This window comes from Pterocles gutturalis, unplaced genomic scaffold (genome assembly GCF_000699245.1).
Source record: "Pterocles gutturalis isolate BGI_N339 unplaced genomic scaffold, ASM69924v1 scaffold49550, whole genome shotgun sequence".
Classification (NCBI taxonomy): domain Eukaryota; kingdom Metazoa; phylum Chordata; class Aves; order Pterocliformes; family Pteroclidae; genus Pterocles; species Pterocles gutturalis.
In genome coordinates this window covers 1-23785 of record NW_010147770.1, presented here as the reverse complement: position 1 = coordinate 23785, position 23785 = coordinate 1, and the positions used below count along the sequence as shown (strand labels likewise).

Sequence of the window (23785 nt, the reverse complement as noted above, 5' to 3'; positions counted from 1 at the left end):
ATTGCAGATTATCCCAAATTAATTAAAAAATAAGGTGTTTTTTCCATTCACTTAAATTTCCTGATTTGTTAGGTTGGGTGTATAGCATGTCATAGCTCTTAATGATGCTTGTAGCTTGATGACCTTAGAAAATAATGTGATAGAAGAGCTAGAAGAGCTCTGGGTACTTCACATCTGGATGCCCACCACCAGATCTGCATATACTAAAATTCACCTTTTCTCACCCGGTAACAATACCTCTATTGTATGTAAACAGTTCTCTCAGCAAGGGAAAAGAAAATTAGATAATGTGGTTTCTGGATTTAAATAAGCAGATGACTTAGGGCGCTCTGAACTGCTAAGGAATATTTTGTGCTGGTTCTACCTACAACTGGGCTCCTTGCCTCCAGTGATCCTTTGTGAGACAGTTTTCTGCTTCACTACATTCGCCCTCGTTGAGGCGATCTAGCAGCAACGTGCAGCACATCATTGAAACGCAAACCCTCAGCTTTGCCTCTATTCACCAGGGGCTGTGTGCGTAACAGTTACTGAGCTCAGACCCTGAAATAAGAAAAGGGATTTCATATCGCTCCTAATGATTCCTCCGGTTAATTCAGGAATGGCATTGATAGTCTCCAGGGAGAGCTACACTTACTTTTCTTAGCTGCTGGCATAACTGCTGTAAAAGAAAGGCTTTGCAAGAAATTATGGAAGGGGAATCTTTACATAACAGGGAGTCCTCAGGAAAAAGGAAAGTTACATATTACTCTATATCGCTACAGGTGTTCCTCAGGCATCACCAAGAGGCTACTCAGATACATAAATATTCACTTAAACATCTTTAGGAAAGTTATCTACGTTTCTTTCCAATGCCACGCACTCCACACATTGCTTTCAAATAATAGTTACCTTTAAACACTGCCTAAAATACTTCTGCAAAAAATTATTTCTGTAAAGAAGCTGACTGCTCCACATCCAGACTAAATTGCACAGCATCAACACCCCTGGTTTTGTCCAAAAAAATCCCAACAAAAAACCAAAAGACCCTCAACTTTGGACTCCTTGGTGTGTTGCATAACACGACATGCCTTCCTTTTTCTTCTTTCACTTTACTAGAATCAGAAAGAACCCAACTTTTAAAATAGAACTTTCAAGAAACAAAAATTTATGTGAACTCTCCATTATTTTCACATGCAAACTGATGTTTTTGGTGATTACTGTGAATGTGTATTGATTATATCCTAAAAATACAGAGCTGTCTACCAGGTAAGAAGCCAACCTTTCTCAGAGGTAATTCAGTTCATGAGATGTCGCCCGCTTCATCTCCAGAGCTCTTGCTGGAAGCCTGTAGACACTAAAGGAATTAGTCCCAAAGAATTTCTCATTTTAATGCAAAACTATTTTTAAGGTTTTCATTACATGAATCCTTGGCAAATTGAGGAACATCATATCAGGACCTGAAAACAATAAATACACCCTTTCACTTTTCTGTCTGAAAGGCAACATGCTCCATCACTTTTGGGAAGTCACTGCTATCTGATAGCTTCTCAGTGGCCTATGGGAAATACGTTTGTCAAGTTCAGAAAGGACAAACTTTTAGCAAAAATCTACAATCACAATTGGCACTAATTGGTAGTTAAATTGACAACTGGAACTGAAGCATCCTGACAGCACCAGAGGTGGGCCCTACAGGTAGAAACGGAAAACCATTTCCTAAAGCAATGTTGGAAACACTAAACGATCATAGGGCATCTGCAGAATATCATGTGGAACGCTCTAGTTAGTTTTTCATACTGTCACTTCAGCAGCATGCATACTTGCAAAACATTTCAATTCCTTGAGAGAAAGATAAACTGTTTAGATCAATATATTGAACAAAGTACACTAGCCTCTAATTCTTCCCAAACAAAATTCTCAATGTTACCTATTTTCAGAACATTAGAATTCTTAGAGGTTTTAGAAAAATATGACAAGGAAATTTAAGCTATTAATGTTAAAGCAACATCAGGGATCCCAGTGCCTAAGCACACACAGTGTAATCATGTCCATCATAGATACCGCCTATCCACCCCCCCAAATAAAAGAGAAAACCCAAACAAAAAACCCAAACCAACTCTTTGAAGTTATTAAACACTTATTGTCTATGAAGTCTGAAATTTAAGAAAAAAATAACATCACAGAGGTGTTCCCACTTTAGCAAATAAAACACAGAAGGCTCAGGGGTGTCTGCTGTTTTGTAGGTTGACCCTTTGCTATGCAGGACTCAGAAGTAACTTGACATTATAACTCATTCCTTTAAGTGCTTTCCCCATTAGCAGCCCATACTGGTACATGCCACTTCTTTTACTCTATTGCTTTAACAGTGTGAGGCACAAATAGAGGAGGCACCTGATGAAACGCCTCTTTGAAGTTATTACCAGCCCAGTTGTATCAGCTGACATACAACTGTTTTAAGTTGTGACTCTATTTAAACTGCGTTTATGTCATGCCCCTAGACTGGAGATGGGGGAGTAGGTACGAGTTCACCCTGACTCAGTGATACTCCCAGAAATACACAGAAACGAGATTTTAGAGTCTGAAGATACATCTTGTTTGTTAACTCTAAGAGAAATCAGTAAAATGATTTTTACACTGTATTAGAAAATGCAGACACTGTTGGCTCACTTCTGTCAAACTGTCCTTGTTTAAATTTATACTTTCCTAGAAGAAATTTCCTGGAACTTGTACTTAGTTAGAAAGAAACAAACGAAATTTGTGCAGACTCAGGAATATTTGTTTAAAACCACTATTTTTATCAGGCTTCTATAAAATGTTGTATGCTATATTCATTGTCTTTGCAACAATATTTAATTTAGAAGATATTTTCTCAGAGCTACTCCTGCTTAGTAAGCTGATTTAGACCATGTAAACTGGAGCATCCTATGAAGTATCCTGTCATCTCCTTCAGAAGCACACAAAAGGCAGGGGCAATTAGTATTTTCCATAAAGAGTACAGCAGCAAAATACATGATACATTTCAGCTTCTGGGAGTTTATTAAACATAAGTAGGAAAATTAGTGTATAATTATGGTTACAAAACAACAACAAAAATCTGGGGCTCAGAAAGCAATGTTGACTTTGCTGAATTTCAGATATTGAATATTTTATGGCATGCATTTAAATCATAAACAGCAAAACATGCAAGTGTATGTTACAAGGAAAAGAGAAGAATCTACATAATATGATGTTCTGATTTCTCTTGTTCTAACTGTGAAAACTTTAACAATGCATTAATGTAGGACCATGTTATACTCTATGAAACCTATGTTAGGGCTATGCTACACCTGTGTTTCACAATTATTTCTTCCATTCAGGGAAACAGCATGTAATTACTCTCTAAAGTAACGAGGGCCTTGGTTACATATACTTCTGGTTTGTATCACTTAAGTACACCAGTATTTTCAGGCAGCCATTATAATCAGAAGCTCAATGCAGCAATAAAGAGGAAAACATATGGCATGAACTTGTTTAATAAAAGCTTGTTTACTTTGCATAGATGTATCACTTGTACTTCAACAGAACTATTTATAATTTTAAACAAGTAAGATTTTACCATTTCCTTGTTAAGAGATAAAATGTACGTTGGCACTGAAATCAAAGATTGCATAAAGCATGTATAATGTAGAACATACAGCTTGAAGCTATTTATATGTCCTCTCTGCATTTCCAGGTTCGTTTTTTACAGTACCGCAGCCTGAAGCACTTAACTGTGAAAACATGATGCCTCTCTACTGCTCCTCCTACAGGAAAATTATTACTCCTCTCAAGGCCTGAACCGCAGCCCCCTACATCAAGGGGAAAATCTCCAAAAGTTGCCCAGCTCCCTCATCCTACAAGCCACACAAACGCCCCCGTACTTAACAGAGTGAAAAGACATCTACCATGTAAGCCAGAAGCAAGGAAGCAAAACTCCACGGTCACAGATAAACTGTCTACCCGAGACTCCACTGCACTGGAGAGTTGACCTGGCCGTGTTCTGAGTCTCAGTAACTCAGCCTGGTTGGTTTCCTCCCTTGTCCAGGCTTTTCAGAGCCACTTCTCAAGAGCTAGCACAGCTCTTTGACCTACCACGTGCCACAGCAGTGTCACAGCAGCTGTGCATGGGACACAGGTGCTCATCTTCCCTGGCCTGCTCATTTTACATCTCTCTCATCACAGAGACTGTGCGCAAAATATCTAACTGGGTTCAAACCACGACAGGAACACCACTGACCATTAGTGGGGTTTTTTGTGTCTGGACCTAACTGGTGATTCATTCAGTAGTAAATCATCAAATATATATATCTAAACCAAACCCAAACCAAAACATTACTGTCATCTTCATTCCCTCTTTTGTTCTCTCCATACATCGTACTTAGAAATGATAACTGTTAACACATTAAGTATCCCAGACTTTTTCTTAAATATGTATATTAAACCAGATCCTATCCCATCTAAAACATCACAAATAGCACATGTTCCATAAACCGGGAGCTTCGATTATACACCCAAAACCCAGTTTCCTAATGCTTTTTAACTCTATTACCTATTTCATTGTGAATTCGGCGGCAGCCTCCTGTGAAAGAACAGTAGCATTTGCTACACCACAGATTTCACAGCACATCTGCCACGGTGCCGTAAACGCATAGAGAGGAGACTGAGAAAACGCAGCAGCGTATATCAAGTAAAAGTTCTATCTAACTAATCAAGTCCACAGGGACAGCACGCAGTGTCACAAGACATATCACTCTGCACTTGAATGAGGTTGTCAGCCACTGGGAAGCCTGCAAACTGCTGACAGCAATATGCGGTATATGGAGTCTTCTAAAGCAGGTATGTACTTTACAAAGCTACTGGGCCTGTTTCTATGGATGGAGAAAAAAAAAATGTAGTATGAAAGGGTATTTGTAAATCTATCTTTCTGTATTGTGTTGCTGTGAACAAAACCAAACTCATTTGAAGTATGTCACACAAACATGAAAAAGGTGACGTTGTAGGTTTCCCAAAATGCATATATACACTTCTACATGTACAGATCAAAAAATACGGAATTTATTACAACATTACATGTCAAAACAAAAGCAATATTAATACAGACAAAAAAACCTCTAGAATGTTTGTAGCATTTTATAGAGAAATCTCAGAAAATCAGAAATAACCCTAAGAGATCAGCATTCGCACACATTTTCACGTGTGAACACAAGTAGAGCTGCTTATTTTAACTTTGAGCTTGATCCTCGTGAATATAATGACAAAAATTGATATTAAAAGTGCATGTTGTTCAAACTCATTGTAAGAAGTTCAAGAACAAAAGCAAAAGATTTTCTCCTGTGCTTTACTCGAGTCATTGAAGAAAACCACGGTGCTTTAGGAAAGAAGTCACGTTAAATCCTCCTATGAGTCTCACCCCAGATTCTTTCATTTATTAGAGCAAATACATTGGAAATTCATTTATTAATATATATTCATGCAGAACAGCAATGAATAAGTATCTTTGAAGAGTGTACAGTTATATTACAACACTTAAAATTCTGAAGAAGGGTCTTTTTGCCTAGAAGCTGTTTCTCCTGGAAAAACTGCAGCCTAATAGAAGATATTACCTAACTCTGCAAATCCTGTCTTGCTAAACTTTCTCTGTACTTCAGAAACTTGGGAATGAGATCTTTTTAACTAACATAATGAATCCATAGGCTGTATATTCAGGCTTTTGTTTAGAAAGTTATTTGTATTCTGTTTATATTTATTATCAATAATCTCAATTTTCAGTTTTATTGTGCTGATATGTTTTAATCCCACTAGATGCTTCAAATGCTTCTACTTGGAGCCTTTCCACTCATGGAAACATTTAAGTATCAGTATTATTCTGAGCAGTTCTTAAGAGCTGAATTCTCAGTGGGTTTTAAAGGTATATTTGAGAACATACATCAAAATTCTGCTTGTGTGTATACTACTTCTATTTGTGCAAAAATTTATTTTTGTGTTTACTATCTAGAGCACCTAATTACATGTTTGTACAAATCATATACGACTACGAAAAGTACCACATACACTCTACCACAGTAGTATAGAAAGAGACAAAAACTGCAAACAAACCCTACATAATTAGATTGGCTTTAATGATGTTCACTTTGAAGCAATTAAGTGTCAAATAATAAATTTGTTTGGAGATTATACTAGTACTTTGAACATGTAAAAAGCACATAGAAAGGACACTGCCTCTACAACAGCACAAAAGTACATCTATGTCCAAAAAATGCAGCAAATAGGTGGCATACGTGGTTGGAATCATTCTCTCCACACCATTAAGCCTCTCTACATTAATTCACTATTTTACAGTGCCCTTCATTCGAAGTCTAGCAAAAAAAAAAAAAAAAATAAAGATGAGTCATAAGGCAGAAAAATAATTGATAAAGAAAGTCACAGAACGAAGGAGATACCCCAAGTGTGCAAATCCTTTGGCAGGGGGCGAAACTGCAAGGTTGGAGGAAGACTTTAAGTAGAAAAGAGATGAGGAAGAACTAGGTTAAGTGCAAAACTACTGTGAGCTCTGGAAAGGAGGTTATTTTAAAACTGGAATGGATAAGAAACCAGTGAGGGTGACAGAGGACAAACCATAGCCCAACTTCATGGAGAAGGAGAGCATTTTGCCTGTGACATTCTGTACATCTTTAAGTTTTGGGAAGAAGGATCGCAAAGAACTACGACTGAGGGAGTTGCTGGTTTATAGTCAGGAAGGATTAAGAGCAACTCTCAAAGGTGTGGAGTACCTCTGTTCCCACTGACTACAGCAGAGTTTGAAAAGTGCCCATAGTACTCATAAACCTTAGGAAAGAAAAATAAGTCAGAAGTACAGATTATTTTTCTAGTGAAAAAATACTGACAAGAATTACAAGAATATTTTAAGCCATTTTCATGAATAAACCACAGATATCTCCCTATGGGAGCAAATTTCACTTTCTGCTCGTTTTCATATATATCATGCAGTGTTTTAATTATGCAGCAGTCACAACAAATAGATCGTCACAGCATTTTAGACTAGCTAATTCTATTCAAAATGCCAGCAGAAGATGGGATAATGTCTTTATTGGTTTGGCTTAGTTTAACCCACTCACTTCTATTCACTAATGACTTGAACAATTCAAGATATTATATCCACCAAAAAAACCCTAACATTGTAGAAATATTAAGACTTGGATACACCCCGAAAATCAAAGTACTACAAAGTACAAACTTGGGATTCTTCCCAGATACTCAAAAGCAACTCAAAATAACTTTAAAAGCTTGACCAAAATATTTGAAAAAGATTGGGCTGGATAAAATATTTTGAGATCTTAAATAAGCATAATGGTCTCTCTGAAACTGAGATATGTCACTAAACACAAAAAAACCAAATGAGAACAGATATACCTGATATAAATGTAAATTAACATAGCGCTCAAAAGTCACTGGATATAAAGCTCATTACATGTTCTGACCTTATGTTTTGACTGGAAAGTGGATTTACTAGAGAAAATTTGAATTGTGTTCTCTTCAAAAATAAGATACAGCTGTTAACAGCCCCTATATTATACTATATGCTATTCATTTACCCAAATAATTTCTAAAATTATAATGAAATTAACTGATATCCATAACTCTGTTCTCTAGTTTTTTTACTCAATTTCAGTAGCCAGGTATTATGACAGTAACGTACGAGGTTACTCAAAGGGAACTGAACTTCAGTGATAAACAATCAAGGTATTTATAATTGCTCACTATAGGCCAAACATACATTTAGGAAGAGATAAACAGTTTCTAAAAATAATTCACTCCTGATGAATGCAGATGGACCATGATCTCTTCAGAGAAAGTACAAGGCTGATTCACTGACTGGAGGTAATACACCAAGCTACAGAATAAGCTAATGCATGGCAATAATCAAAGGTCTAAGGCAGCAGACAAGCTAAGACACACAGAAAAACATGGTAGTTTTCCTTGTGTTCTCTTCCTAACTTTGAAATTAAATTACAAAATCTGTTCCAATAATTTTCCCAGAATCATAGAACGGTTTGGGTTAAAAGGGACCTTGGAGATTATCTAGTTCAAACATGCTTGTGTATTTTTGTCAAATAGAATATGTATAATTTTGTTGTAAGCAGCAGGTTAGCTAACCAGGAAATCATATTTTTTAAATGAGGTACATTTAAAGCACAAATGTATGGAGATTAGAGAAGAATTTCAGAAAAACAGAGCACCTCAAACTTGAATTACTCAGAAGAGTCCAAATGACTGAAGACCTTCACATTCATATAGTCAGAGAAAAAAAACCAAACATAACAGATCTTGCCTTACCCGTCCAACTAGTATTGGTTCAGGTCCAGAAAATTCTTCTAATACAAACATTTGATTCCAAACCCAGCCTCTCTTGGAACGGTTCAAAACTCTTTGTTCTTCCATTAGCCTTTTTAGTCCTGTACTGGATCCACTTGGTAGTACTTGAGATTGATTCATCGGAGCCATATAAATGGAAGGAAGGACAGTAATCCATAATATTATTAATGGAGTCCATGTATCCATAAGCATTTCCGTTAGTCTTTCTGGCATTGTACCACAAGCTATGCAAATCACCACAGAAATGAAATTATTATTTTACTTTCCTCCAGACCGTAGCAATCCAATTCATCATGCAATAGAGAACATTTACTTACAGCTCCTCCATGTGTTTACAGCACAGTCAACGTAAAAATCGCTTAGATTTTAAAAACATGATCCACTGAGTTTTCCAGTCCTTAAAGATTCCTGGTGAGGAGGAGAAAAAAGAAAAAAAAAAAAAGTCAAATCAGTGACTAATGAGCTTGGGAAAGCATTCTGAAATACTTTATTTACTTTTGCCTCTTAAATAAGACATATTAGGTTTTAAATTTGTAGTACATAATACTAGTGCATATTAAATGGGTTAAAAAAAAAGTAAATTAAGCGATTCTGTGAATTTCTTCATTGCTTGAAATAGTGAGAGGAGACTCAGACAAACGATTACACACACTCAGGGAAACATTTTATTTGCTGTTTGTTAGGGTCTGAAGAAATTCCTGGCCTTCTTGCTAGTTGTACTTTTTATGTAGTTAACTACTTAGCATGTCAAATAATAAATTTAGAAAAAAAATATTCTTGCATACAGACTTATTCTCCTTTCCTTCACAAGAATAAAAAAAATTACTTCTAGTAAGCGTACAAGACTCCAGCTGTACCTTCCCATTTTAGTAATCACCCAGCTGCTGCAGCACACAGCTCACAGTCGAGGAACAGGACTTGTAAGTCCACTGTGAAATCAATGATCCCCAAACTAGATCACTACCGGAACCTAAGCTCATTTATGCACATCTGCAGTACAAGACTCTCCGTGTCTCCCATTTCCAGAAGAAACACGGTCAGATTTTATTTCAAAGACATTTTCCTTGATGGACACTTGTCTTTCTTTCCCCACCCACCCTTTCATGTATTAGAAGTCCACATCAGATTTCATCTCAGTGTAAATATTCCTCCAAACGAACAAGTTAACATGGCATGGCTTGCTAATGCCACAGTGATTGGCAAAACCTGAAATGCAGCCATGGATCACTTAGAAAGACAGATGGGACGTGGTTCAGGGAGAAGGGCTGCATTACAGCCAGTCTAATGAGGCTGGAGGTTTGTAAAAAGATTCCTGATACATTTTCATTGACTGATTCACATCCAAGCAATCTCATGAGAAACCACTTTATGTGAGATAGGCAGAAATGTCTACTCCTAAGCTTACATTTTTTACACTTAGGTTGGTTTTTTTCCACTTTAAAACAAGTTCCTAGTGTTGCATGTCTATGAAAGTCTTGGGGGGTTGGGTTTTTTTCTTTTGGGCATGGGTGGGTTTGTGTTTTTTTTAGGTTCGTACACACTCACGGAAGAAAATATCTGAAAACATGAATAACACCAGTAAAACTCAGCTGTTGTTTTAAAAGCAAAGAATGTAAAAAGTAATTTTTCTTTAAACTTCAGTAATTGCCAAAGCAACTGTGAAATCTGTTGCATGAAAATCTGAAACTGTGAGAAACTTGTCTTGTTAAAAGGGGAGAAGAGCTGTTATCCAACTAAAACTCCATGTCTCAAGTAGCATGGAAGAATGGCAAGCTAATAGTGCAGTGCTTTGAGAATGCATCAAGAATGAGGTGAACACCCATTACAGAAGTAACTGTGTGGCTTAGAAACATCGTTTAGGCTTCATTGCCAACCGAGATGGAAGGAAATAAATCAGAGAATACAATGTGCTCTTGCACTGAAATTTTGGGAAAAATGTGAGGGAAACAAGAGAGGACTTCAATCTCTTGGCATTCTCTCAATCCCAGAAAAGGGAAAAGCATGAGGAGCAAACAGTCTAATTGCTTGAAGGGAAGGGTCTGTCAAGTCACGTCTGAAAACCCTCTTTGGCCTAGGGAATTCGCTGGAGGTTACCACTGCTGCTTTCTGGCACATGTTAAAAAGCTAGATTTCCTGGGGCGTGTTTGGTGCTAGAAGCTATCAAAAGAGAGAAACAGCCAAAGTTTCACTAAAAGCGGTGAAGTTTGTTTGTATGGCATCCTTTCGCATATGTGAGTGCACTAGTGGGTGCGTGTGTCTGCCAGGGGAGAGAGTTTTCTGATTCCTTCAACAGAGCAAGAAACGAAACACAGGAGAAATAGAACCACTGTAAATCAGAGTAATAGATATCATTGTCAAATAATATCCAGGTTTAAAGTCATAACTGGGGCCATAAAATGAAAACCCAACTTGAGAGTCCTTTTCTGTAGCTGCAAGTTTTGAGTGTTTACATACCAAGTGATTTTTTGACCCAGAGAAACAGAACCTTACACCTTTGTCCAAGAATGCCTTAAAAAGAACCCAAGTGGACCATGACTGACTTTCTTATTCTTCCAGTACAAATTGGTATAGTTCTTTTTTGCTCACAGGACCAAATAATAATAAATCACTTCTTTTCATATTCAAACAGCTTTTTGAAAACAATTCCTAATTAATCTACACAGGCCGCCTTTTAAAAGAGATGAAATAAATGAGATAAAAAAATATGAGGCTCACAGGAACATTTTTGTTTGAAAAAAGAACAGGATATTTGGTTTTCAGACTGCCACTCTGAGTCCTTGGCAAGCACCAAGTTCATTTCAGTGCATTCCTCCTCAGTTCCTCCCCCAGACTTCCTGCCTGTTACTCTTCACTTACTCCAATCAAATATAGGTCCTATCCACCAGCACTAATGCATTAGATTCACTGGCTGGACTGTCCTCACACTAGCTCCCTATTCAGCAATACCTTAAGGCAAACAAGAGTCAAAACCACACCAACACATCAGTAATGCACAAACCATGTCGTCAAAGCTAACTCAGTAAAACAGCCTGGTGCAGAGTGCAGTTATGCAAGCTCTGTGAGCGCAGAACTGCGAGATTCTCAAGTACCGACAGGAAAGTTAGGCAAGTGTTAGGCAGCACAGGGTAAAGAAAAGAAATCTGATGGTGCTAATATGAAAATGAAGAAAGGCATGGTAGTTAAATTATAATACTCTGGAATAGACGTGTAAGAGAAACTGATATGGCTACTGGATCAGGCTACTGCAGTGATATTAAAAAGCCACATGCAACAGGCAATCCGTCAGCCGGGGAAGACTAGCAGGTGAGGCACTGTAGCATTTTTCCCTTATATTATGGCAGGGTCTAAAGAAGTGGTGAGTATGGAACGACAGCAAAATTATTCCAGTGAAGCCAGAACTACCTTTTGCTAAGCAACCAAAAGAGGACAAGCACACGAACCTTGAAGAGTATATTTTCACTCTCAAAGATTTTGTTGGTGTGGATAAAAGCATAATTTTTGCTTTGAACTTCCACATATTCAAATGGCTGCTGTTCTTCCAAGTGGTTTCCTTGTATAGTCTATGATATATGCAACAATAGATACAACTCCAAACCAGCTTTAGTTCTTCATTCATCCCCGAGAGGTGAAAAGCAATATTTAAAATATAAAGAATTTATACATTATGTCAGGTAGCAGAGAGTCAAGTAACTTGTCTTATGTTTCAAAAACATAAGACTGTGTTCCTAAATCTGGTTCTCCATGCACAACCTGCAGAGAAACACAGATAAAGCTGAGTGGTTTGTTTTCTGCTTGCTGTACGTGCTGATATAGAACATTATTAAAAGGGGCATGCACCTTGGAGCACTACTTGCACAGCTCCAGGCCACGGGGTGCATAAGTTTTATACAAGGACAACACAAAAAGCTATTACAATGAAGTAGATATTTATAACCTAACACTAGAACATAACTAGCATATCAGCTTCAGAAATTAGTGTAATATACATTGCAATCTCTTTTTGTAACTAAAACGAGTTAATAGCCCACATAAAGTTGAAGCCAGGTATGACAGCAGATAGTTATAGAAGATACATTAACTGGTAACTCTCATTTGGTATATGAGTGGTGGAAAGCTTTCCAATGGCTAGCATCTCTGATGTAACTAATTTCATTACAATTATTTTAGAATCATCTTGTAGCTTTAAAAGGTGAACACTGGAATGCAGCAGATTTGTTAAAAAGATTAATAAAGTTAATAAAAGTAGTTTAATATATAAATTTCTTATTGAAAAAGAAGCAAAGAAAGATCATAAAAAGCTTTAAAAAAATCAATTTTTTTTTGTTGTTTCAAACCACAGAATATCTATCAGGTCAAGTAAACCACTTTATTACAATGCTAGGGCATTGATTTACACCATGATCTTAGTTTACAACATTTTAGAGCCACTGTAATGTTTCTTCACATAAGAGATACAGAGGGTTGTCTTAAGAATTGCAACTAAGTTTTTTCTTTACTTCATTCTGCATTTACCTTACTATTCGTAGTGATGATATGCAACAGCTAAGCCCTTTGACCTCACTACCTCATTCAGGTGGATTTTTTCTATTCTCAAACAACTGTTACTGTGGTTAAAAAAAAAAAAAAACAAACCTTGAAGGACTAGTTTATTTAAATAAGTTACACTAGACATGCCAGACAAAAGTTGGTGGTCTTTGCCTAAAGCACGTTTTTTTGGTAGAATTTTCAGGATCTTTTATATTCATACATAAAATGACCCCTTCCAGCATGCATTCAAAAGACTGATACCAAACTGCCACAACATGAGGAGGTAAATGATACATAAGGGCAATGGAGTTCTAGTAAAAAAGTTTTAGATATCTTTCTGCATAATCTCTACCTGTGATACTAATTCAATATAAGCAAATCCGCATTACAATAGAAGCATCCTCGACTAACTGATGACAGGCGTTCATTTACTGATCACCTAGAGAGTTCCAGCTAGTGCTGTGTGACAGCAGGCAGATAGCCTGTGCATTTTTTCATGGTTCCTTTGGAGTCTCAAAATTCTATCTGACCCACATGGCCTTTCACGTCCAGAAGAATTAATTTAATTTAACTTCTGCCAGAAATAAGGATCCTTATTGCTGCAAAACAGAGCTGTGGGTAATATTTTTAATATAGGTTAGGAGAATAAAATAAGAAGATTAATCAGCTGTCCTTGACAAAAATTTACATCTTATGACTTCCTTTATCTGAAATTCATTAAGCACCAATGAGTTTCTCTTTACACTGTCACAGGTTTCCCACAGCTCGTGATCAGGTATTGTATTTCCCCTGCCTCTAGGTCTGCAAACCTGGGATCCATTTTGACAGCCTGTATGCAGGTACAAGTATTTAGTACCTTTTAATGTTTCCTTTGTTAACGTCCAAGGAAATTCCTTGCTATTGTTCAATTTTAATTTTTTTAACCTCTGGCCATTTCTCTCCTTCCCGTTTTCCGTCCCCACAGTAGCTATTGTATCTTTTGGGGGTTTTTTTTTGGCTTCACACTGTTCTTCCTGTTCCTTAAAACTCTTCAGGTTTGCTTTTACTACTGCAGGTATTGGCTACGCTACCACTTACACTTCCTAGTCTCATTTCTGAAGGATTCAGACAGGATCTTCTTCCGTCAATAGCAGCAACATGATGCAAAGCCTTCCCACCGTGGGAACAATTATCTTTCCTTCACTGATCCTATTTTGGCAGCCCAATAGAGCCTGAAGTTTTCAACAGTAGAAATATAAAGCCTTAGTACTGCAGTCTTAATTGTAGGAATAATTCTTACTCAGAACAGTGGTAAGGATTATAATTTGCTGTTAAAGCAGAACAAAACCAAAGTCCATCAGAATAGAACTATCAAGACACCATAACCAACAAATAATCATGTCATCCTTGCCTGTGTAACTTTGCTACATACTCATCCCGTTTCCAGTACATATCCATTACACTGTACCTGAACTCGATTTCAGATTACCTTGGATAAGGCAGCATTCTCATGTTTCCTCTGCCAAGGAATGAATACTTCTTGCCATAAATAACTACTATTCTTCTAATCTTCAGTGGATTACTTGTTTGTGTAAAGATTACTCATGTATCCCCAAAAAAATAAAATTAAAAAGCAATTCTCCACCTTACTGCAAGACGAAGAGGGACTGAGAATGTAGTCAGACACGTTACTGTGGCAGTAGCTAAGATCATGCTTACAGTGCCCACTGCAAAGTGCCACTCGCATGCCCTGGCCAGACTCTACTGCCTCTTATCTGCCAGCATAACTGCGTGTGTAGTCATTCCCTAACCCAGTTCTGTCAAGATGATCTTGTTAACTTAAATGCTTTTAATAGTCAGGTGTTTTTCAAACCAAATCATTTTGACAGAGCTGGGTTAGGCCATTGCTCATGCTATTCTTCCACTATGACCAATCTCGGTTTCAGAGGTTCTTGCCCCAAACCCCCCACCATGCTAGCTCCACGTTTCCAGCAATTCTTCACCATTCCCATTCCTTTCTTCACTGCAGGTTACTACCCCTATAGTTGTGCTATTTGCAAGGCAACACTGTAAGCCACATCAGTGAAATGTGAGGTTCAAAAAAAATTGCAACAAACCTCTGTTTCAATCAGTCTTTTCCTTCAAGTTTGTCACCCAGATCATTGCACTGATCCAGCTTACAGCGTGGCTGCACAAGCAGTTGCATTGGCACAACTGAAGAGCCCATAAACCACAGGACAACAACAAAAAGTTCGAAAACAACTGTGCTGCCAAAGAGCATATAAAGTTTGACTATATGCTTTAGAGAGCAGTCAAATAGTTGAATCAACACAACAGAGTGGAGGATAACTTCCGGAAAAGAGAAGACAAGAAGCAATTAGAGGCAGTAAAACTATTTAAATAAAACTCTGATGGACTCCTAGTATAGAACCATGGCAGTGATGTGGCTCCGTTCACTGATGCTGGCAGATTTTAGGGATGGAAAACTCTCCCAACGGCTCAGGTGCAGCCAGGCTGCTGTCAGATGTGCTGTTCTGAGAACCGTCTCCATCAGGAGGGGAACTCCCAGTGATCGTGCCCACGAGCAGCACACATCACCGCACAGCAGAGGGGCTGAAAACAGCAGCAAGGCAGCAGTCAGATTCTGGGCCACGCATGTTCTAGGCATGGCCCCAAATCATAATTATACTTTGTAGCTGCTCTAAATTTCACTAACAGTGATTTTAGGGGACTGTTATGTCACCTGGAGTTAACTGTAACATAGAAAAGCATTATCCACACGTCCTTTCCTTTGGCCAAGCACCTGGAATTTCAAAGGAAGGAAAATGAGATGGGAAATGTTATGCTAACTCTGCTACAGCGTCAGGGTAACAAACTTGAAGCATACTTTGTCCTGTCAGAGATGTGCAGGAGAGGATTCTGCCACTGCAAGTACAGATTAATTGCCCTGTTTTATTTTTATATATTACATGTAGCAATTTACATATGGCTGCTTGGAGAATCAAAGACAATTATCTAAAGAACTACTTATTTCAGCAACAACGGTAACAGACACTACCTCTCTCTTTCTTTTGGTCTTAGATGTTCTGTCCTATACACACACACACAGAGTAACCCAGTGTGCAAAGATATGCCACTTTAGTTTTTTTTAAGCTTAGTCATGCATTGCTACTCTTCACAGTTAAAGACATGTGAACAGTTCTTTACGTTATTAAGGAAGTTCTTAAGCTTGTGTCCAATGCTAAGGGACTGTTTTAAGCACAGTGTTCGTCAGTCTTTGCATCAGGCGTATAGTTGATGGAATCCATACACTTCCACTGAAGAAATATAGACGTAGAAATACACAGGTAGGTAAAGAAATATAACAGTTTCTTCAGTACTTAGACCTTTAATAAATTCCCCAATAAATATTAATCTATAAGATTATCATTAGCAAAAGCAGGTTACTTCAGTTTTAGGGGTTTGTTTCAGAGGCAGAGGGAAGGGAGGGTCAGAAAAGCTTTTCTAAGATAAATTCCTCTTCTTTAGTTTCCTGACTCCTCTTCTTTAACTAGAAAACACCATGACTGGTGTTCTGAAGTAGAGATGAGGCTGCTACAGGATATAGGTCATTACACAACTTGATTAATGCTTTAGGATAAAGAGAAAATGATATGTACATCACAATGAAATATATCTTCTCTAATCAAAGTAATATACTGTAACAAATTATCCATTATTCTGGGATTGCTTAACATGATACTTTATCATATCTACAAAGTCTGGTTTATGTTAGTGACTACTTAAATCTTTTTTTATACTTTTTGGCAAGTATTTATTTTCAGAAAATCCCCTTTTTAAAAGAAAACCAACCAACCAACAACATCACACATACAAAAGAGTATCCTGGTCCTGGGATGTCATCCTTACTGTTTAACTTCTATTGGAATCAATAGAATTACTTATTGTGAATATTTTTGTTACTCTTTGATAATAAAATCAACATGGGCCAACTTTAAAGTTGCCAAGGCTCTGGTATAAAGCTGCCAGTCTTTCCAGAAGTGGTCACTATTTTACAGAACCAGAACGCATTTAAAAAAAAATAAAAATTACCGAGTACGTTGTTAGCACTTCCAAACTATTTTTTCTACTTTATTATTACTTGCATTGTTCAGTGCTCAGGAATTCCAGTCATGAATCCAACCATGCTACAGATTGTACGGATACAGGATGAAGAGGCAGTAGGTGCTCCACAGTTTGCAACTGAAGTAATGTGACTTGTTTGATTGCATTTCCTCTGCAATGAAGTAACTATCTACAACATTTTAGGTTTGGGTGTTTTGGGTTATTTTTGTGGATTTTTGCTGGTTTTTTTTCTTTTTCATGACAGCTAATAACAAAAGAATAAACATTAAAATGACAATATAGCTATTTTAGATCTACCAGAGAACAAAAGGTATTTGCAAAACTTCCCATTCAACCTCTTATACTTAGAAAAAAAATATATTGTTTTCAGGTTTAAGAGAGTCAGTTACTCTGCTGATATGTGGCAAATCATCAGTTCCCCTCATGCCGCTGTGCTGCGAAGCCCATGACACAGGCTCAAAACGTAGAAGGAAGAAAGTCAAAATCTTTTTGAACAACCACAGTGGTCCAGAAACTTAAACACGACAAAAACAGCTGTATCTGCATTGCTTTCGTTCTATGGTAAGAGGAAGAAATGAGCTGGAGTAATTTTTATTTTCTACAGTCCACTGATTAAAGCGATTTTCCTTTGACTAAAATAGAACTGCATTACATGTACATTTAATAGCTTCAGCTCATGCCAACCTCATCTCTCAAACCGATGCTCATTTTTACGAGGGTGTATTACATAATTTGAAGACCTATATCACTTTTAAAGGAGAGGGGAAAAAATGCAAGTTATGCACAACATGAAGAGAGCTCATAAAAAGGCAAACAGATTGGCCTGCGACTGAGAATTAGGTGTTAACCATGCTCTGCCTAGGGCATCGTTTATCATAAGAGTTTCAGCAGCTGGGATGTGCTTATCCTGTACTTGCTGAAAAACGTTTAAATATTAATGGTGGACATAAATATCTTGCTTTCTGTGCTTCCTTTTCAGTCTATTTTTAATATACAACAGAGCTTTCATTTTCATTGGTTTTCTTTAAAGGATAGTAGGTATTCTCTACAAAATTAAACAAAACATAATTAAGGAAAAACTCAAATTTTCTGACAGAAAATAAAACTATGACTGGTTATCATGATTTAGTGAAAGGTGTATAAGCTTTGCAGCCATATGTATAAATGTCTATGTATATTAAAAAAATCTTTAGAAAGGAAAAATGTGAATGTAACTGGACTTTTCCAACTACATACAGTACAGCTACAGTAAACCTACTCAAATCTTTTTTTGCTGAAATGTATCAAATTAGAAATGAGATCTTTAATTTTGCATCATTGAATTTGATGGCAGTTTTACCATCAACTTAAATGAGTTGTTTGGAAATAATTAGGGTCCTCCACCATAAAACTTATTTCTTTTGCAGTTGCCAGGTTGAGGTTTTTGTTTTGGTGTGTTTTTCTTTTCATTTGTTTTAATCTGACTTTTGGACATGCACAAAAAAAAAAAAAAAAAAAAAGCCCACAGATTAGAATAAAGAACCCAGTCCAAACTTCAGGGATGTTAAGAATCAAGTTCTGATGATCTGTTATTTACAAGGCAATCCTAGCTGTTACACTTAATCCACAAGAGAGGTTCACATCTACAGCACTGCTCAATTGCAAAACCCAGCTCCTGAATGGCACTACCTCTGAATGCATACAGTCCCTTTGCACTAGTATTCAGAGGCTTTGATATAATGATTTATATAGATATATATTAAAGCCCCATAAAAATATAAATACACACTTGTACATGATTATGGTAATCAGTGACTGCAAAGGAAAGGGGTTTAAATGGTGATCCAAGTTCCTCAAATTCAGATGAGTGTCGCTTCCCAGGAGTAAGCTTCTTCAACTGAACATACACGAAATTAGAAGGGTGAAACTCTGAACTAGTGACTACCAAGCCTGACTGCTTTCGTAAGGTTTTGAACTGCCATATCCAGTTGCAAATACCCAAGCAAGACACACTGAGAAACACCTTTCTGAGCTCATCTCCGACTCAGGCACTGCAGGGTACAGTGGACACTTCCCATAGAAGGTTTCACTTAATCAGATCTAGGACTGGTTGACTTTACTAATTTCGAATCCAAGCCAAGGTGGTGATCACTCTCAATTTCAAGTGATTTTCACAAGACGTCATGCTCAACACCTTGGAAAATCAATTCTATGAGTATTATCATTGCAACTCATGGATAAAGGCTACTCTCATGACTAAGGCAGGTAGAAATCAGGGCTCTTATCTGTCACATACCTTAAAATCTGTCTTGGTACTGAACTGGTTCAGAAGTCATCTTTCATTTTACAGTTTGCACTTACCACTTCAGATATCACCAGTACCCAATGTTATTTGGGAACAAAATTTTATTAATAGAGTTGAAATGTCACTGTGTTGGTGTTATTCACTTGGTTGACAAAATAAGAAACGTGCTGAACAGACTCCAGAACAAAGGAGTCTATCTGAGAGGGGAAAAAAAAAAAAAAAGTGAATCTATGATACACACACTTGAAATCTCAGACTGAATCGGACTTTATTTTGTTCTATTTCTATCTACTGCTCAAATAGTTATGTTCAGAAAGCTATGAAGTGAGCCACCTTTTCTATGGCAACAACACTAAGAAAAATGTTGCGTTTCCATCATCTAATTTAATTCTATTGATGCTATCTTATGGTAGCGATGATGCTTAAAATGTTCCAAGCTCAAAATGCCTTAGCATTTCCCTCCCACTGACAGAATTTAGTTTCTATTATTTTAAACTCATAGTTGAAAGACTCTTATGACACAACTATGGTGTACACTGTAAGCACACAACTGTCAGTATTAATACAATATCCAAAAGTTCAAGTCTTAATGATATCAAAATTAGAAAACAGACTAGAAAAAGAATACTGTTAAGATACAGAATCTTATGGTTATCAGATATGCTATAAAAATATCAGTTTATACTATCTAGCATGAGCAGCTGCCTTCTGTTACAGAGCACGCAAAATCATCACTTAGAGATATGCAGCACCAAGAGCTTCAAGTACACGTCCCCATCTCCTTCTTGTTCATAAATGTAGAGGTCAGTATTTTTTCCCCTTGAAGGTCTCTCCACTTTTTGGAAGTGAAATTATCTGTAGGTATCAAAGGTCAAGTGGGTGGGTTCCAGGTCCCTAATTTCAATAAGTGGCTGAAGAAGTTCCCAGTGTCTGTAGGGCACTTAGGTCTTCTGAAATGAAGATTTTAAAAGATTAAATCTTCAACAATGTGAGAAGAAATAGAAAGAAAATCCAGGAAGTACTTCAAGGGATGATAGACCTAAATCTACATCCATGGCTGACTGTGTGTTCCTACTTGTAACAGTTTTACATCCTTAAGTAGGAAATACAAGTATATTTTTTTTTCTAGAGAAGATGGTGCAGCATATATTAACAGTGATACAAATAAAGTGTCCAGGGATCAGTCAATTTATTAGGTAAAGATGCAATATTGTTCGAAAAATTCTGCAGATGAAAACTGACAAAGAAAGTTAATTTACATCTGATTGTGGGACCACTTTCCCCTTTAATACTCTGTTTTGGCCTTCGGTAGCAGGAGCTGATGGGAATGACTAAAGTATACCAAAAAAGCACTGAGAGACTCTATCTAAGGAGGATTTTACTTCATCTCATGGAGATTTTTTTTTTTTTTTTGTAAATTAAATGAAAGGTGTAAAAGGAGTGGATGTCCTATGCAGGGACACTTCATACTAAAACCAGCTGCATTTGTCAAGCGGGCACACATACTTATTGAGTTTTAAATATTGAAGAAAATGTCCAAAGTTAGTTTCTTGGCTAGCAGCCTGCTCAGTTAACAAATTGCTCACCTGTATATCTGAAGAACTAACTTTCACAAAATACTTCAATCTCTGAGGACACCAAAGGCCCTCAACTTACAACTAGGAATGGCAATCAAAGTTCTTTATAGCCAGAATGCAAGTTGGTTTTTGGTGTTTTGTTTTTTTTTTTTTTTTTTTTTTAAGAAGGGAGAATTAATAAATAACAAGCCTAGGAGGAAGCTAGCAGAAAGCTGTGCTCATTCTGTATGCAGAAAAGTAGAACAATAAGGCTGAAGGGATGAAAACCTTAGACTAGAATGTCATGTAATAATCACTTCCCTTCCTAGGGTTTTTCTGTTGCAAACGTTCATACAGTGAGGCTGGGAGGTGACACCACAGAGAGCTTTTGGGTTTGGATGTTATCACATTTTATGGGTGTGAAATTTGATAATTTCACAGACATGCTAAATACTAACTTCTTCTAGCTGCTTTATCATTTTAAGACAGATAAAACGTACATTAGTGTAATTTTCCAGTCTTCTGAATGTATTTATTATTTACTTATATTTACTGAGAAGCCTATTGCAACGTCTCTTCTTGCTCTTAACAGTCTGCTACTGAACACAGAGAAGGAATAGCATTCATACTGAAGTACTACGTATTTTTCTTTATCCTTATTGCAGGAAAACTCTTGAAGAATTTCCAAAAGAGGATGCGTGAAGTTAAGAGGATTCTTCATCTACGGCTTTGGTAGTTATCAGCTCTATTCTTTAATCGAAACTGAAGTGACCAGCTGTTAGCTTCCCTTCTACTAAGCACTAACACAGTCGATTTGAAACAATAAACAGTTAACATTGTTTGATTTCTTACGATCAGCACCCCCCAAAAAACATCTGGCTGTGATACCCAGAGACACAAGTGGCGAGCCGTTTATGCAATCAACTTCACTGTTTAGAAGTGTCAGCTTTAAGAAAGTTCTATGAGTATTTATTCCTACTTTCAGAGGAAAGAAAGACAATCGTGCATGAAACAGAGTGTGTATGTTTGTGCTGGTCTAAAAGAGTGGAAGAGGGAGGGAGAAGCGAGGGTATAGAGTTTGATACCTGTTGGCAATACGAGCAGGCTTGTGTAATGCCGTTATGTGCCAGGTTGGATTGATTCCACTCTATTTAGTCTGGTACTAAACGCAAACTGTTTGAATTGAGACAGATTCAAGACACAACTGAACAGCAATGAACCACAAAGGAATTCCTGCCTATGTTAAGTGGTGTCACCTTCATGGCGGTAGGCAGTGTCTAAATAAGGATTTGAATCAATCTTTTCTATAATATCCACATAGAAACTGCCATAGGCTTTCCGTGCTGAAGCTTTGCAGTGCCTCCCAGGCTCCCCAGCCAAGCACCGTACACAGGTCTGATACTGTCTAGCAGGGATGCTGTCTGACAGCTCGGGGCTCCTCATTGGGATGCTGCTACCCAGCAGATATAGTAGCCAAGCAGAATGTAATGGCATGTTACTCCTCTGCCTTCCTCAAAGAGAAGATGAAGCGTTTAGTGGAACAGCCAGCTTCAGGGGTCGACAGACTCCTTGCATATCTTCTCTGGGAGCCTTGGTAGTGATGCAACGAACGAGTGACTGGAGCTAGGGGCTTTCTCCCTCTCTGAAGTTTCATCTGGGTGCATTATCTGTTTAGTCAACCAAAGAAAGGGAAGGAAAACAACTTGTGGGACAGGGATGACTCCTGGCTAGTTATAGTTAAAGATTCATTCCCATCTCTTCTTCTAAGGGGGAGAGCAGTATTATCTGAGATGCTCTCTGTTCTGAAAGTAGGAAAAGGAGCTATCACACCATTTTTTTTTTTTTTTTTTTTTTTTTAATCTAAGGGGTGCAAAGCTTTGGGGGGAAGGAAGGTGGTGATAAATCAGGGGGATTCCCCCCCACCCCCATGGTCCTTCCAGCCTCCTCCTCCCTCATTTACATATCTGGCTGGTGGGTGATTTTTATTCTCAGCACGAAAACTGCAATCTATTTCAATGCATGAATGCAGCCCTGCATCTATTCAACACAGTGAAATAGCCCGGAGATTTATTGTACTAAATACGAAAACAAGAAGCCATGAGTTCTCCAGCCTTAGAACCAACCCTCTGTGGTCCAAAGTCCTCCTGATCCTTTAAAGGGTGGGGAAAGAAGGGAAGGAGGAAAAAAAAAAACAACCCAAACCAACATGTCAAAAAACAAAACTGGAGAAGAAACAACCACACCACCACCACTCCTCCTCCCAGGGAATAAAAAAAAATCCTAACCGGCATGCCCATGACATTTGCATTATCAGGAATTTCAAAACATCTGACTTAATGAGCCACTACAGGGCTGCCTAACACCATACCCATTGACGCGAAGGCACTCGCACAGTGCACCTTGCAACAACACAGACAGACACTAAGTCAAAAAGAGATCCACAGAGAGACAGCCCTCTGCCAGCGAGACATAAATAATAATAAAATTAATACTCACTCCTTCAAGGACCAAGGAAACTGCTTGCTGACAGCCACTTCACGCACGGATTGAAAGGGCGAGGTAAAAACCATTAGCCAGTCCCTGCGAACAGGCAGGATTCTCCAGATCTTCTTGTCATGCTTTCTGAGGCTGCCGATGCTGGAGGAGACGCTGGTTACTTAGCCTCTCGGGTTTCTGTGCCTGCATGCTAAAGTGCAGTTATTAATTTCTCCCTTCGCACAAGCCAGCGGCAGCAGCACGTCTCCAGGAAAGCAGGGATATTCCAAATAAATCCGCTAATTCCGGGTCTGAGCGCTCCAACGTGCCTGCCTGCCAAATGTAACTGTGAAGTGATGTGGAAAAGTGAGCTGGGAGCCTCCCCTGACAGCTCTTATTGGGCTGATCTCGGAGGCAGGTCTAGCGCTTGGAAATTCATGTAAGCAGTTTTGGGTGGCGGTTCCCCCCCTCC

The 23785-nt window shown here is 37.9% G+C and overlaps 1 protein-coding gene across 1 annotated transcript in view; it reads right to left on the bottom strand.

Moving 5' to 3' along the window:
• Positions 1 to 23663, bottom strand: part of LOC104470993 (cadherin-8-like) — a gene marked incomplete at its 3' end in the record, with an annotated part of 95888 nt that extends 72225 nt beyond the window's left edge. The window contains exons 1-2 of the mRNA XM_010086146.1: positions 23335 to 23663; positions 8329 to 8775 (exon numbers count right to left, since the gene is read on the bottom strand). Coding sequence (XP_010084448.1) covers positions 8329 to 8580 — 252 coding nt within the window. The remainder of the gene's footprint in view (positions 1 to 8328; positions 8776 to 23334) is intronic.
• Between the last annotated feature and the right edge of the window lie 122 nt (positions 23664 to 23785).